At 42.2% G+C, this 16,603-nt stretch overlaps 1 protein-coding gene across 1 annotated transcript in view; it reads left to right on the forward strand.

The window, feature by feature from the left end:
- SFI1 (Sfi1 homolog, spindle assembly associated (yeast)) overlaps positions 1-16,603 on the forward strand; it is a 29,673-nt gene that overhangs the window by 10,642 nt on the left and 2,428 nt on the right. Inside the window, exons 10-27 of the mRNA XM_009708569.1 lie at positions 372-442; positions 1,577-1,669; positions 2,032-2,129; positions 5,696-5,777; positions 6,697-6,875; positions 7,118-7,193; positions 7,953-8,048; positions 8,475-8,551; positions 9,222-9,324; positions 9,807-9,903; positions 10,593-10,753; positions 11,183-11,257; positions 11,533-11,607; positions 11,985-12,161; positions 12,934-13,175; positions 14,130-14,225; positions 15,421-15,682; positions 16,370-16,517. Coding sequence (XP_009706871.1) covers positions 372-442; positions 1,577-1,669; positions 2,032-2,129; positions 5,696-5,777; positions 6,697-6,875; positions 7,118-7,193; positions 7,953-8,048; positions 8,475-8,551; positions 9,222-9,324; positions 9,807-9,903; positions 10,593-10,753; positions 11,183-11,257; positions 11,533-11,607; positions 11,985-12,161; positions 12,934-13,175; positions 14,130-14,225; positions 15,421-15,682; positions 16,370-16,517 — 2,208 coding nt within the window. The remainder of the gene's footprint in view (positions 1-371; positions 443-1,576; positions 1,670-2,031; positions 2,130-5,695; positions 5,778-6,696; positions 6,876-7,117; positions 7,194-7,952; positions 8,049-8,474; positions 8,552-9,221; positions 9,325-9,806; positions 9,904-10,592; positions 10,754-11,182; positions 11,258-11,532; positions 11,608-11,984; positions 12,162-12,933; positions 13,176-14,129; positions 14,226-15,420; positions 15,683-16,369; positions 16,518-16,603) is intronic.

The raw sequence follows: 16,603 nt of genomic DNA on the forward strand, positions 1-16,603 counted from the left end.
CAGGAATGTTGTGCAGTAGCATGGGTGACAACAAACAGGTTATCATTAGAAAGATGTATGTAAGGCCATACTAACAATTAATAAAACTGTTGCAATTACAGTATGTTAGCCTGTTGACAGCTAAGAGCCTGCATAAGGTAATTTAAGGTTGGGGAGGAATTCTTTACTTAACAGTGAACCAGAAATGTACTGTAATAAGCCAACAAAATCTAAAAAACTTGACTGTAATCAAAACTTGTGCGGGCAACAGTGCTGGAGATTCAAATCTTGAAGCAAATTTAGATGAAGATCTAGTGCCCTTCTGTGGGAGAAGGTTGTGTGTATATTGGGATGGATGTTTCTGTGTAAGAGATACTTTAACTCAGTGACAGATGTTGTATTGTGTGTGGAAGAGACACGACAGTGTGAGCTGGCTGAGAAACACTACAGGCATCACCTGTTGGTAAGAGCACGGTTATGTGTCAGGTGGAAGAGGCTGTGGAGAGAATTTGAATACTTCTGACTGGCAGTGTGCCTTTAATACTAACAGTGGTGTGTGGGTGTTAAGTGGGGAATGCACCATTTTCTGTCATGGGGAGTTTGGATCAGGCATCAAGTTTCTAAATTCAAACTATTCTGGAATCTACCAGTTGAATCCAAATGAGGGAACTGTCCTGATCTCCAAAATAGTTATTCTTCCAACTGGAGAACTGGTGAAGTAGCAGATTAATCTTGGTGGTATTGGGCTACCATGCTCCTTGGCCATTTCACCATGAGATTGCATTTTCCCCTTGGATTTTTCCCTGATTTCTTTTTTTTCATTCTTGCCTCTACCACAAATGTTTCTGTCTGCTTACACTGTTTTGCTACAAGAATTATTTTTTTCCTCTCTGTAGTAATGCATAAATGCTTCTTTCACATGAGTCCAAAGATAGCTTATTGCATATGCAGGTAGTTGAGTGTCTTTTTTAAACAACAACAAAAAAAAGATAAGTCCTTGAAGGCTGTCTGAAAGGTGGTCACAAGCAAGCCTCCAGCTTCTTCAGAACTGAATTATTTTCAACTGTGGGTCAGTACCGATCATCAAAAGAATTGCAATAAACATGTTTGGATCATAGATTGAAAACATTAGTGACTATAAGAGCACTTTAAGGCAGGTTGGTCTCAAAATGCTATTTACCATGTTCATCCCTGAATCAAGGTATTGTGGGACTGTAGACCAAAAGACCTTGTGCAGAGGAGACCTAAAAGGGAAGCGGATCTTTTCTGTTTTTGATAAGGAGCAAATTATGAGTCTTGAACTGAAGGAGGAGATAGATTGGGAAAGGACTTGAGTGGTGGGTTGGTAGCTGAATAAGGAGTTAGATGTCTCACAGTAAAACCCTGGGAAAGTGGAAGGGAATTTTAGTTTAGCTGGAGAAGTGGCAGTTTGTGAGAGGGAATTGATATATGGCTTTGATGACAAGTTCATACATCTTAGCTATTGCAAGGAGTAACATCAAACATAGAACTGGCTGCTCCTTACAGGCAATCTAAACTTATCACTGCTTGCGGATTTGGATTATGTGAAAGTTGTGTACATTTCTTGTTTTTACAGAAGCTTGGGTTTAAGGGTCTTTGGCAGAATGTCGTGAACACTCGTCTTCAGCAAATGAGAAAAAATCTCTCATACCGTCAGCATCAAGTTACAGTGAGTTTGACTTCTTTTTTATGTTAGTTTTTCTTGAGCAGTCCTATTGGCTTCCACTTTCACCTACAAAATACTTTTTTATTGAATCAGTGGCTTTGTTCCTAAATACACAGCAAATCTCCTGTGCAAGTCAACTGTCAGTCTTAGATACATTGTTTTAGTTTTCTGTTGTCCTAGGTTTATGGTGCCTTTTTCTTTTACCAGAAAAATTAATAGCAGGTTGTAAAACAAGTTTGGTATATGAAGCAGTGCAGGAGGCAACCATTGCAGTATGCAGTTTAAGTGGGCCATTTAATGCTTTTTCTTTGCATTCTTCTCCTCCCTCAATATCTATGTTTTTTCATACCGTCATTTTGTTTCAGGTGCTACAGAAATTCTGGAACTGTTGGAAGTCCCGTTTGGAAGAGAAGGAGGAGAAAGAGCAGGAGGCCTTAACATCAGTGGCTCATGCCCGTTATAGGTATGCAGAAAAATATTGATAGAAGTTTGTGCAAATGTGGGATTTGTGGACCTTTGGTTCTCTTTTAAGATCTGGTAATACATTTGGGGGCATGGCCATCCTGACACTAATTGCTTTTATATTTTCTATGGGTAATGGACAATTTGTATCTCCTGCTTCTCTGTGAAATGAGAGAGGAAGATTGATTAAGCCTAGCTCTGAGGCTTATTTAGATTTAAGAGCTGGACGTTTTACTGGTAAGAGCAGTAGCTTGCAGCATGAGCACGGACAAAGCTCAAAATGCTTGCCGCTGCTTTACTTTGGGGAGAAGCAGGGGGAGTTGTTGACTCATGTGTGCTACCTCTGCTGCTAGAGGTACTCTAAGAGTAAAGGTAAGGCTTTTTTGTAGAAGCTAAATTTATTTAGTCCTAGGAATAAGTCAACATTAACAAAGCAGCCAGAAGGGTTTTAAATTTGACCTGTGACTCCCTTTGGTGGGGAGTATGTGTTTGTTATGACGAAACTGGAAGAGTATATATTTGATTCTCATACTTCCTGCCTCTGTTGGTTCTTAATGCTGCTTTCAGTTGGTTCCAAAATTGCAGGATGTGCAATACTCTCAACTTTGTTGCCTTAGAACTTTCTTGATTTTGAGGTGAAGCTTAGCAGGAGAGAATGAGACCTGTTCAAGACAGGTCTGTGCTACTGAGTACAGCGTGCTGTACTCTACAGTGCTCAGATCCTGGGGCTGGAGTTGAAACTGGAAACACTTCAACCACAATATTATAGTATTGCTCTCAAAAAAACCCAAAAAACCAACAACCCAAAATGCCCAATCCCCCCCCAAAACCCTGAAAGAAACCTGCTGAGACATCACCATGTTAGTATGTTCGTGCAGTGAGCCACATAGAGTTGCTTGGTTTAAAGTAGATGCAGGGTAATAAGGGAAGGAAGGGAAGCTTCACTCTGCCGTGCAAACTTATGTGTGGTGTTCTTTATCAGCTTAGCACAGCCTACATTCAAAAAGATATGTGACTTTACAACAGCTTGGAGAACTACCTTGTGGCCTAGTCAGTATCTTCCACTCAATAAAATTTCATCTCATTTCTTGTAATCCTCCCAGTAGAGTTTACTTGAAGTATTAAAATTTTCTTGATTAAGAAAGGCTAATACTACAAGAGTGACTGATATGCTTGGTACTGAGTTAGAGTTGATTCTTGTTTTATTTTCAGGGCATTATTATTGCACAAATCTCTCAAATTGCCTGATGGCTTGGCATCAGGATCCCTTTGGTTTTGCGCAGAGGTCAGTGAAGAAACAAGAAATATTACTCTGGTTACCTTTCTTACAGTCAGTTGCAGTATGTGCAGCTGGATTCGATATGAAACAAACAAGATGTGCCTGTAAGCTTTAATTTTGGCTCCAAGACCAGTGTGGAACTCATAGGAAAACTCACAGGAAAAGAACCTGGACTCAAAGTGATGATACTGGTTATGTTTCACAACTGCAGTCAGGCCATAATAAATCCATTACAACTGCTGGACTTACTCTAATTTAAGTTTGCAATGTGAAATTGAGTGAAATTGCTGGGAATCTTTCTTTAGAGATGCTTGGCATTTCTGTTTTCTTTTAGAGTGAATGGATGCTATGGGTTTGTGTCACCTCTTTAGTTCTCATCACCTCACTAGCCTTTGTCTCAGAGTGATGATATATCTTACTAACTACTTTTACTAGCATGTTATGGAGGCACAGACGTGCACAGGAGTTACAAGACTATGTACTTGTTCATTGTGGAAATGTGCTGGGGTGGAAATATCGATTGAGAGAGAAACAAATGGTCATTTGCCTTTTTTGACATGCCTTAAAGGCCTTGCCTGGGCTTGCATTCTTACCCATGGATTCAGTGCTGACTCTTTGGGTAGAGCGATCATATGATTTATGATGCTGTTAAAACCTGTTTCCAGTTTTCTGTATTAGAATACTATAAAAAGAAAAGCTTGCTTTCCTTGGGAAAGGCTGCATTTGGAAATATGCTTTTACAATGAGTCCCCTCCTGGGACACTTTCTGGTGTGTAACTTGAGAGAAAAAAAAAAAAAGGTTTTTAACAATGAATCTTCTTTCCTAGTAGACTTGGGACCTTGCACCTTTCATTGGCAGAGGATAGTCACACCCAGTGTTCTAGATTCATACCTTCCTGTCATCAAAAGCCTGACTTCGCAGTTGAAAAGCAAGCTGCAGAAAGTCTGTTTTGCCTTGGATATTGGCTTGCTTTTTGGGAGATTCACAAATAGGTTTGGAGGGCAGGCTGAGTAATGAGGGTAAGCTGCATTTCTGCAAGCAATTAAAGAGTTTTTCTAACTGGTGTGAGAGTGCAGCTGTGGTGCATGAGCTTACCCTCTGGAGACAAGGAGAGAGAAAAGGCTGAAAGACTTGGGAGGTTAAGCTTAGTGAAGAGGAGTTGCAGCATGCAACTGCTGCAGTGTTACTTATGTCTCTCTCAGCAAGGAAGGAATGAATGGATGGTTCGAAGGCTTTCGTTGGTTCTGTAGCCATACCTTGATTTCATGGGTCAGGAATGTTTTTGTGTGCAATCTCTCCTCTTTAGAAAGGGTATAGATGAAGTCCTATTTACTGAACACAAAAGAATAAATTAGAAGAAGTGTATTCCTTGTTCAGAGGTCTGGGGCTGCTTTCCAACTCGACCTAAGTAAAACTTTCATGGCAGCTTACCAGAACTCAGCTTCCCTGTTGGTCTCCGATGCACATACGTGCTGTCTCACAAGTCAGTGCCCCAATTGCTGTGTCTGGTGGTAAGACCCAGAAGAGCCATCAGTTGATTTGTGACTGTCTACAGATCAAAGACACTCTTGCTGGCAACTACCAGTACCCTCCAGGAAGACTTAACTCATGTTGTTTACCAACCTATAAACTTGTAATGAGCTGTAACAGCTGCCTACCAAAAATTACCTGGTGAGAATCCAAAATATCTTTTAGGCCTCCTTAGACTAGAGAAGAGCTGAGACTTGCTGACAGTCTAATTAGTACGCCCACATGACTGAGTGTTGAGATCATACCGCACTGCTGTTTATTATTTGTTGTTATAACTTTTTTCAAGTCCTATTACAATGTTTGTGTGTTTTGTTTTTAAATAAAAAAGTAGGGTAGGATTTTCAAAATATTTCCAAGGGAGGAGAGAGTCGACTATATTTACAGTGAAGAAGAAATAAAAGGTTATTACATGATTATTTTTTTTCTTTGTGTATGTTTATAAATAAAATTAATTGGTGAGAAGTCAGAACAGTCTTTTGAATGATCTGATGAAAGCAAGGAGTTCTGATAACTTCAGAAAATTCATTAATCTTGTCTCATGTGTTCTGAGTAAGACTTTAAGGGACAAATTGATGGTTTTTAACCCAGAGAATAATGAGGACATGTAGCTGCCTGATTTGCAAACAAGGCTTGCATGATTTGAAAAATCAAGTAACTGTTTATGTTATAGATGGATTGGTCTTTTGATGTTCATAAAATCAATCTCTTTTCTGAAGGAATTCTCTCTTGTGCTGACATTCTCCCTTTTTGCTTGCAGGAGGCTGTTGATGAGGCAAGTATTTGACACGTGGCTGCTGAACACCTGCAAGCAGCAAGAATACCGAATGGGAGAGGAGAGGGTAAGTGTAACTCTTTTACCTGGCCTTGCGTAGGAAATAGAGGGGATGATTTCTTAGTCACTTTCTATGAATATGAGTTTGCATGAGATGGACTTGGGTGTTGGAAATTCCCTTTTCCCTGGTGGGGGATCAAGTCGGGGGAAACAACTTACAACCAATATTTACTAGTTACCTTTTTAAAGCTAAGCTGTTTATTTTATTAATAGTAGAATTGAGCTGTTATTATTAGAGGATAAGTATTCATACAGTTCATTCACTTATTCCGTCACCCAGTAAATAGGTGTGTGTGCTCTCTCTCTCATACTCTCTCTGTTTCATAGTTACCTGGTTGAAACAATAATAGTAATAAAGAGCCAACCCCAACCTATTTAAGAAGTGCAGGGTTGTACTGACAAACTAGTTGCTTCTAGGTAGGTGTCCATCAAGTCCCTTAAGGGGTCCTTCATTTCCTAAGATGTATATATAATCCTGTAGTCCTTGTATATAGTAGCCACTGCTGCCTTTTATGTGGTGTGAGTTACACAACTCACAGTTGATGCTACGTAGCGTGTGTGGGTGGCTCTGTGCAGATATGGCTGACTCTTGGTGTTCTGAGATTATCAGTTCTTGCAAAATTCAACAGGACTTATCGGTTCTTGGGAGTCTTTCACATGTTACTTATCAGCTTGTATTTTTCTCTCTCTTTGGCCTGCTGTTTTCTGGTAACAGTTTCTCCATCTGCATGCATATAGGTACCTGTAAAACACGTTCATGTAAACTTTCAGCAAAGGGGCTTTGCTGATGTGTCCATTGCTGTTCAACATGAGAAGAGGAATACAAACATTGGACAGCTCTGTGCATGTCATCTTTAAGGAATTCTCTCCTGTTGTTTGTAACTGGTCTGTGTCATGAATTCATTGCCATCTTCTTTCCATTATAGGCTGTACTTCATTTTGAAAGGCAACTATTGCGTAGTTTCTGGTGCTTCTGGTGTAGAAGAACAGCTGCACATTTGGAGGAGCAAGAGGGCTTGGTTCGTGCAAGAGATCACTACAGTAACCTGCTGCTGCTAAAGGCTTTCAGTCTGTGGAAGCAAAATACTCAGGAGAGAAAAACAGAGTAAGAAGGGTTTTTTTAAAAAGGGAGAATTACTTGGATTGGCCCTGTGGTGGCCTGCTTTTGACAAAGCAGCATTTAATTCACCATGATTCTGACTCCTTATTTGTACTTTGGAATCTACTACTTTGTCTTTCAGTAAATGACTTACTGAAGATAGCAAGTGTGGACTCAAGTCTGCGCTAGAGGGGTTCAGTAACATGGACTTAATTGTAGGAGAAATAATTGAATTGTTTTTCTTATAGGAGGCTCAAGGAGATGCAAGCCTTAAGATTTCACTGTTCAAAGTGTCTGCAGCAGACTTGGAACAAGTGGCGGGAGGTGAGAGAGTTAACAGATGGGGAAGAGCTTGAATTCTTTTTGGTATATTCAAAATGCTTGTACCCATATGGCTAGAAATTAAATTCTTTATTTTAAACACTAGTCATTCCTAAGCTCTCCTCCCTTTTCAGATGGATAAAACCAGTTCAGTGTGGGTGGAACAGGAATTGTGTAGGGAGGAGAGGGAGTTCTTTGACTTCTTGTTCAGTTGTCCAGGTATAGCAAGAATGGGACTATAGTTTAGGAGATGTATCTGGGAATGTAACCAGAGTTAAGGTGATGAAATTGTCCCTAGCCACTATTGTGTACATCCTTCTCAGAACTTCCTTAAGTTAGAAGTTTGCAGTAAGGCCATGGTGTATGGTCTGCAGGTGTGTACAGATCGTAGCTGGCCCTATCAGATGACATTTACTCTTATGCTGGGCCTTTTCCTTACCATGATGTGATGCACCAAATGTGCCTTGCAGCATGTCTCCAGAATCTATGAGAAATTTTAGAGTTGATGTTACTATGTTGGTCCAGAACTGTTTACTTGAGTGAATTCTGTTAGTCTTCAAGAGGATTCCTAAAAAGGGCACGAAAAAAATGCCTTAGCTAGGCCTTTTGGCGGAATAGCAGCACCAGTTTGAGTGAAAACGTGTTACAGCAAGATAAAGGATTGATGTTTCCCCAGAGACTGGGAATGGTCCTTTTCCCCTCTGCTCTCTGCCATTGCCTGTTTTCCCTCCATCACATGTGTGTACCTTCCCCCCCTTATAGTACGTGGGACATCAGCGTGAGAAATGGAGGAAGTTGGTGCAAGCAGACATGCACTATCAGCACACATTACTGGGCAAGACCTTGGCAGCCTGGAAGGTAGGAGGGAACATCCTTTTTTTTGAGGGACTTGTCTGCATGTGCTTAAGTGTTTCAGTGAGAAATGAAGAGCTGCCATGCTGTTTCACTCTAGGCACTTACATTCCAAGTGTGCAAGGCAGAATGGAGGCTATTGTAGATAGGGTTGTATAAGCTTTAGCATTGCTTTTTGGAGCAAAAGAACCAGTGTAATCTTGTGGCTTTGGTGAAGGGTATATCATGGCTAGCATTAACTAGTGTGCAATGGCTGTTCATCTTGGAGAAGCGGCATTCGATTTCAGTGGCTGTAACCTCTTTTTTTTCCCCTCCTATACTCTACTGCCACTACTACTGTCCTAAGCTGCTACTAAGAGTTTCCAGATGTCTCCTCTCCTCAAAGATGTTGGCAGTTGAGAGAAATTTTACCTCTTGCTGCTTTTCTTGCAGATTTACCAACATAACGTACAGTGCATTCTATACCAAGTAGCTGAAAAGGAGAAACAGGATGCTAGACGACTGCTGCGGTAAGCCTATGTTTCCTTGAGTGGCCTGAGAGAGAAGTGACTGCACTACAGTCAAATTACTCTCTTTCAGTGCCACCTTTGTACATTTTTGAGTGTTCAGTGCTGGGTATTGACTCTGCTGTGCATTGCTATTTCTGTGCAGGTCATCTAGCTAAAAGAAGTCAAGGTCTTCCTGGATTGCCATCTGTTTTGCTTTAACTTTTTTTTTTTTTTTTAATCTCTGTTTAGTCCCATGAGAGACAGCAGACAGTACCTGCAGTACATGGATTCTGACTGCTATGATTCTAAAGCAGCCTAGGACATGTAGAGGCTGTCTTGCATTATAGGGAGGAGAGCGTTTAAAGATGATATCACTTTGTACTGGTTGTAGTTGCTTTAGTTTTAATGACCTCATTTCTTTTAATGCTATACAACTTGAGTCACCTGCAGAGCCTGACTGACTTGGCTTAAGAAGCTGCATTTAAGGGTGTGTTCTGTTTTTCCACTGGCTTCTCTTCAGCAGAGACCTGAAGGGGCAGCAGTTGATTTGCAAGGCTGAATTTATAGACGCAGCTGGTTTTGGTTCCCCTGTGAATGGGAAGGTGCCAAATGTACAAGTGAGAATCATTCTTAATGGGTTTCATTTGGTTTTTTGTGGTTTTTTTTTTTTTTTAATGTATTTTGCCTTCAGACAGCTTCTGTGTACGTGGAGAGAAAATGCCCTTGCTCTTGTATGTGAAGCTAAGGCAACTATTCGGGCAGATGAGCACTACAGGAGAGCAATCCTGTCAAAGGTAGGGTCTGTATAGCAGATACCAAGGTCTAAGTACAGATGCTAGTTCAGGCAGGGGTCAGATAATGCAATTAGAAGGAGTAAAAACTTAATCTAAGAGCCACTAAGAAAGGTGTAAAAAGTGGGATTCCCATCTTATTTTTGCAGGCGTCTATGAAACATGTCTCTGAGTGAGCTCATGGGTTTTCCTATTCCTTTCTTTCTCCCCATTTACAAGAAGGAAGGGAAAACCAGTAGTATGTACAGCATAGTAGTATTACTGGGGGGGAGGGGCAGATGGACAGAAGAGAAAAATGCCAGGGGACCCTTGGAAGTACTGCTGCATTTAATTGGTAGGAAATTTGCACTGTCTTGCTGAACCTTACATGAAAAAGGAGATGGAAATGGTTATGATGCCAGCAATGTACAATACGTTGCTTTCCCCTGCAAAGAACGCTGCAGTGTCAGTCTGTGTCCTGTCTCTTCTTTGCATTGTATCTTTAGGTGCTATTACAGTGGAGACACGCTGCCTTGCTACAAGTGTGTCGCCGTCAGCAGAAGGTGACAGCTGTGGTGGAGGCCAGAAAACATTTGAATACAGGTGAGCTGATGGAGATATTAAACTCTCAAAAGACTTAGTTATCTGTGTCCGATTCTTAGAAAGGCATGGCTTAGTAGGGCAGTCTTTTGTGTCATCTGTACAGACGAAATGACTGGGTGGTCTATTAAGCCCACAAAGGATGTCCCCATAGAATGGGGAATGACTCGGGACTCCAGTGATCTGTTGGAGGCTGCTTGTGTGACTTTTGCTTCTCTCTTGGTTCCTTGTCTATATAAGCGATGGTAACACTTCCTTCCTCAAAGGAATTTTCCATTACTAATTTTGAGAAGCTCAGACGTCTCTGTTTTGAGGGCAGCATGCATAATCTTATCAATTACTGCTTCAGTCTTTCTCTAGTAATTAATACAGAAAGGCCCTCAAACTGTGCAAGCATTTTCATCGTACCAGCCGTGTTCTTGATATAAGGACTGTGAAGCATGGAGGGCAGATTATTTCCTAAAGATTATAAACAATGTCAGCAGCAGCAGGGAAGACTTGCAAGTCACAGCTTGCTGTCCATTACCTGAAGTGTTTCATGATCCTTCTTCCTAGTGCTGAGTACTGTCAGTGCTGAGTATTGTCAGTGTTAAGGATTGCTAAAACAGCCTGGAAGAGTAGCTGATTGCTTGATACTCTCTGAGATTAATAATCTCCCTTGGTACATTAGTTAATTTATCTTTTCCTAACAGTGCGTTTACAGACTCTGTTTCTCCACTGGAAGGAATTAACTAGGGAGTCTCTGATGCTGAGGTCTCAGCAGCGCAGGGCAGTACAGCACCACCAGCAGCACCTACTCCAGAAGTACCTGGTGAAATGGAAGAAATATCATCAGCGGTGCCTTGGGAAAACGGTGAGAAGGATCAGCAACCTCCCCAGTGATGGAGCCAGGGTGGGAAGTTACAGGTGTGGAGGAGCAGGCCACTGGTGAAGGGAATGGTAGTCTTGGCTGAGAAGGAGCATGATGGCCTCATGCGTTGGGGAGGACGGAACACGCCTGTGTCTTGCCTGAAGAAGCTTTGATAGAGTTAATAGACTTAACAAGAGATGACAAACTGGGCTTGCCATGTGTAGGATCATTTACTGTTAATGAAATCCTTGCTGGGCTCATAGATATTTGCAAATAGGGTTACACCATGGGGCACTTAGATATTGAGGGTGGCCTCAGCAGAACAAAGGGAGGGTGATAAAGGCTGTTTGGTACCTGTTCTGATTTAGTAGCATTTGGCTCAGATAACTGGGGTTTGTTTGCTGGTGACTCACTGTTTTGGTTGCCTTACAGCTACTACAGAGACAGGGAGATGAGCTAATGACTCGTAGACTTTGCTCTGCTTCTTTCTCTTGCTGGAAGACACGGGTAAGGAATTGTCCCCTGGGTAGGTATCTAGCTCCTTGCTGATCCTTATCCCTTCTTCTCCTTCATATTCCATTTACACATGAGGACCACAAAAATTGTCTGGATTTTTGGTTCCACTAGCACAGGAGTCATCTTGCCAAAAACTGGGTGAACTGAGCAGGTTATTCTGCTGTGGCTCCACCACTTCCTGTTTAGTTGATGCTCTGGCTAGCATTTCTGGTGTGGGATATGTAAACTCCTAACCTGGTTGCTGTACAATTTTTTTTCCCTGATAGCTGTTGCAGCAGCGATGGGAAAAGCGGAAGACAGCGCAAGCGTTGTGGCATTGGTCCCTTTCATTGCAGAGAAAGGTAAGGGCGTGTGGGGTTCAGGGGCAGACAAGTGAATTTACAGGTGTGCAGATCATATGCAGATTTGGCTCCAATCAGCAGAGTGCCCGTTGAATATCTGTTTTCTTTCATCTTTGGGGTGCTATATGTTATTTTAGAATGCTGGAAAACTGTCCCTAAATCCTCTTATCCGATTAAAAAATTTGCACGTTTTTTCCCCATCCAGCCTCAGCTGACTTAAATCCTTGTCCCTTTGTCCTTGTGGCAGTGTCCTGCTGTTGCTGTAGCTCTGCCTATTGCTTTCCAGTGGAATGGAAGGCGTTCCTGTCTGCAGGGAGAGTCCCTGGCCCGGAACCTGTCTCTGTAACATGCGCGGCTATCTGTTGTTTGTGTTGTAGGTATTTTATGCTTGGCTCAGATTTGCCAAGGGGCAACAGCAGAAGAAAGATCACATTGAAAAAGCCACAGGAGTTTACCACACTGCTGTTCTGAGAGAAGGTGTAACCCGGGTCTTGAGATGCACTGCTGGCATGAAACAGTTGCAGGGACAGCTCCAAGCCCAGCACCAGCAGAAGGTGAAGGAGACAAGCGATTGCTCAGATACACACATACATACATATGCACGCATGCACGCACACAAACACAGAATAGATCAGAGCAGACCAGTTCTGGATGTATCTCAGAGCCCTACATCTCAGCTCTTGTTTGGATCTGACGTACACTTTTGCCTGTGGTTCAAAGCAAAACACCCTGTCCTTTCATTCAGCTGAGACAAGAGCACTTCAGACTTGTGTTGCTAATTGGGAACCTTTCTTAACGAAGCCATTTCAAAACTGACCAATTCCTCCCGTAGATACTAGCGCTGGTTGAAACCTTTGCATGTGGCTAGGGTCTGGTCTCTAAATTCTGTGCTAGAATGAGGCATTAGAAGCTGCGTCTAATCCTGTCTTAGCTTTAGCACCACTTACACCTTCAAATGTGGGCTTGTGTCACTTCTGCCTTGTGTCACATCAGCCCAGCCCTGTGTGTGGAAGGGAAGATCGAGTTGCCCATATTGATTGCTCTCTTTCTCCCCCTGGGCACCTTTCCCAACTCTTTTCCAGGTTTTCAAGACACTAGTTGTTCTGTTTCCTGATGTGCAGCCTGCCTCATTGCAGAAGTACCCAGTTAGTTCTTCTTACCCAAAATATTACCACAGTGGACCCGATACTTTAGCTTAGAGAGCTGGTATGGGTGTGAGGTCATCAGAAATCTCAGTTCCTTTCTGCGGTGTCCTTCTCCCTGGGTGGCATGGTGTTGCTTCCTACTCTCAGCCATCAAATGCTCTACTATTCTTTGTGTTGGCAGGCAGCCTGCAACCTTCACCAGTCAGTGTATCGTTGTGCCATGCTGTGGAAACAGAAGGCTCTCTGCAAGAAATTAAATAAGCCTTGTTCTTTTCTGCCATCTCTGAAGAAGCAAGTGACATTTAAAATGCCTGACGTTAGCCCTGAGACAAGAGGACATTCAGCAGAGGGAGAGCCGTGGCCTTCAAAATGCGGTCATCTGCCATTTCACCTTGCTGATGGGGACTCAGTTCTCAGTGATCTGTGAGTGCAAAGTTCTAGTCCCTCCTGCATTTCTCTGGCATGTATGTAGTTTTGCATATATGTAGTCCATCTGTCTTTCTAATTTTTGTATTTCCAAGTTTTCACACTGATGACTGTTAGTTCCATGCAGTTTCCCTAACTCTTTCTCTGACCCTGCATCATACGGCTGTCATTGCAGGGTTGTACAAAAGCTGCTGCATAATGCATACATCAGCCTACAAATAATGACAAAATTTGTGACTTTATACTTATGTATCAGTGATGGGTAGAATTGGCTCAGCTATATACTTCCCACTATGCATTTCTCAATATACAACTATGAATTCATGGAGCGTTGGTCATTCATCGTAGGAGCAGTTACACAGAGAAACATTTGAAAGATGTATGCGGTGGGACTTTTGCCATCATGAGAGCTTATCTTGCCTGAGTGACTTAGAGCTGTCACTGAAGCTCTTCTTTTTTTTTCACTGAAGTCACATATAGGGTCTGATGAAATGATAACAAGATCCTGGCTGTGCAGAAACTGAACTTTCTTCTTGCCCCTTTCTTTCCCCTGGGGATCTATTCCTTAAAAAATTCTTACTGATCATGGGGCAATTGCAAGGAGGAATCTTCCATGAAGCTTCTCAGTTCAGGAGCCTTACAGGGAAATAAGGTGATAGCTTTACATTTCTTTAAGCTAGTTATGCTGCCAAAAGAAGTAGTTCTGCCTTGTTCAGTCCTGTCCCTTCCACCACCCCTTGTGTTGGCACAATCATTCATACAGTGAACCAGATCGTGACACTAATACAGGTCAAATTTAATCTGTAAAAATTATTATTGCATGCAAGGGGAATATTGCAGAGCAGGGATGAATGATGGAATAGGACTGTTTCTTTAGCTGCAATGCCAGCTTATGCCAATTTAAAATAATCATGAATCGAGGGCATTATTGGCTCTGTTTCTTCTTTTCAGAAATGCTATTCGACGAGCAAGGTTACCACCACAGAGGCCTGACTTCCTTCTGGAAACTCTAGAAAGCAAGGAACAGCTGGGACCTCCTTTTACTAGGTAGAAAACCTGTTTTTAAAAGTAAAGAAAAAGAGGGTGACTTACAATGGGCCTTATGCTACGCTTATCCCCTCAAATCTCCTTACCTTCATAATGCAGAACGTTCAGTAATTATGGGACTGTGCATTGCTCTATGCTATCAAAAGGCCATGGTGACCTTAAAAACTTCAGGTTTCTTATATGAAGCAGACAAGAATAACGAAACTTTCAAGTTAATTAAATAGCAACCCAGGTCTTTGTTTCATTAGTGAGAGATTTTGAGGGAAAGATAAGACACATCACTTACTTCCAAACTTAATGGACTTAGTTAATAAGTAGAGTTTCCTTTTTTGTCAGTCTTGCCACATAAACTCGGAATTTTGAGTTGTGCAGGATGCTTTTTGGCTCAGAGATCATATTTGCTCCACAACAGGTTTGGGTCTGGATTTAATTAATCTACAGGTGAATCATTAATGATTCTGGTAATGCAGAGCCAGAACTGAGTATTTTTCTCTGTTTTGGCTAAATCAACTTTGCAGAGGAGCTACGTTTTTATTTTTACTTTCCCCAGAAGGTCTATGCTGCTGAAATTGTTCAACGAAGCAGTAGTTTCACTGTCTTGAGTGTTCGCACTTGTTGTAGTTATGGTATCGCTCTGTAGCCCGAAAGTGAGGGAGCTGAAACTGCTTTTGCCATAGAAGCTGAAATTGCTTTTAAGCAGATGTTTAGACTGAACTTTTTTTTTTGTGAAACTGTTCTGTAATTAGCTTTAGAGAAGGGAAAGATCTGTCGGTTTCCTGTCAAAACCCATCTGAGATTGCTGCTTCTGCTCCCTTCTTTCTCTTGTCCCCAAAGCAAAACAAGGCAGGATTTTGTTAATGGGTTGAATTCACAGCTCTAAAGAAATTGTTTCAGCTTGGATTAATGTGGAGAATTGGAGCAGGGCAGGTAAGAGTAATGGAAATCTTAACTGCTTTGCTGCTTTTTTTTGTATTTTAAACAAACCATTGTGGTGATTTTGTGTTTTGTTTTGTTGGTGGTTTGGTTTTGGTTTGGTTTGGTTTGTTTTGAATTGGGGTTTCCCCTGCATAGTAAAGCAGCTGACCAGAAAGCTGTAGGCAAGGGAATAACAAGATTCTCCCTTTTTGGCACTGACTACAAAGGACGAGACCAACAGCTTGCAATGTATAGGGACCTCATCCTCCTTCCTTTACAGATCAGGGGCACCCTTTCAGCAAACACCTGTGAACAAATATTCTGCGCAGACTGGGAACTTAATGCTAATGCCTCAAATGGAAGAAAGTACCTGTAACTGGCTATCTCAAATGGGCAATACCACCCGTTCCTGTCCATCTCTCATGCATGCTGCTCTCCCGTCCGTACCGCTGTGGACAGATGCTGCGCACCGTGCTGTTCAGAGGCTAGAGCTACGGCCTCCTTCATCTTTCATGCCCCAAGTGAAAGCTGGAGCAGAAATGGTGAGTGTGTTGCTGAAGGAACAATTAGTGTGCTTACTGGGCTACTGTCAGCGTGCATGCTGCTTATTGCTGTTTTTTTCCATGGCTCTTGTAGACTGCCCATCTGGTTGTTGAGCTATTCTTTTGTTCTAGCTGTCATCTTAAAAGCTGACCAAATTAACTGGCTCTGAATGCCCAAGAACTGTCTACTAGCAGTCTGAAGCAATATTTCACTAGCTGAGCGATCCACGTGTGTCGCACTGTAACTTGTGCCTTTTTTCCTGGCCTTTTGTCCTTCCTAGCCAGATGCTTTTCCTAGCAGTTGACTTGAGAGTTCTGCTCCTTCAGAGAGCTCCGAGCAGTTCCAGCTTGCCAACCAGATTACAGGGATTTAAGAGTAACTCAGTTTAGGAGGAGTGGTTGTGGATGAGAGTCTCAAAAATTGAAATTCACTTCACTTGCAAGTAGGCGCTTGCATTTTAAACTCCCACACAGAATGGGAGGTGTTGATGAAATATCTCTATGCTAGAAATGAAAGAGCCCATTTCTTAAGCTCTGCTTATTCTGTGGCATTTTGTGAGAGGGGCTCAGCACCTACAAGTGGTGCCTGAGTGGGAGTAGGGCTTAGTAGGTCAGGTGCATCCTGCTTGTAGGGCTCACTCGAGAAAGCCCTTTGAGGAAAAAAACAGTATCATTCTGACCTTGTAGAGAAGAGGTCAGCCTGTCAGTGGTCTCAAAGGAGCCCCTTCCCAAGACTCTCAACAGGACTCTCTGGAGAAGAAGTTGCAACCAAACCTGCAGCCACGTTTGCTGTCACCGGAAGACTTGGTGGGAAAACAGAGCCACCAAACTGCAGGTAGGTCCTTGCATCTAAACTCTAGCAGTTGTGTGTCCTCCTCTAATATAGGCAAGACTGCAAGTCAACTCCACAAAATGTAAGGG

Source organism: Cariama cristata, unplaced genomic scaffold (genome assembly GCF_000690535.1).
Source record: "Cariama cristata isolate BGI_N322 unplaced genomic scaffold, ASM69053v1 scaffold35189, whole genome shotgun sequence".
NCBI classification, from domain to species: Eukaryota; Metazoa; Chordata; class Aves; order Cariamiformes; family Cariamidae; genus Cariama; species Cariama cristata.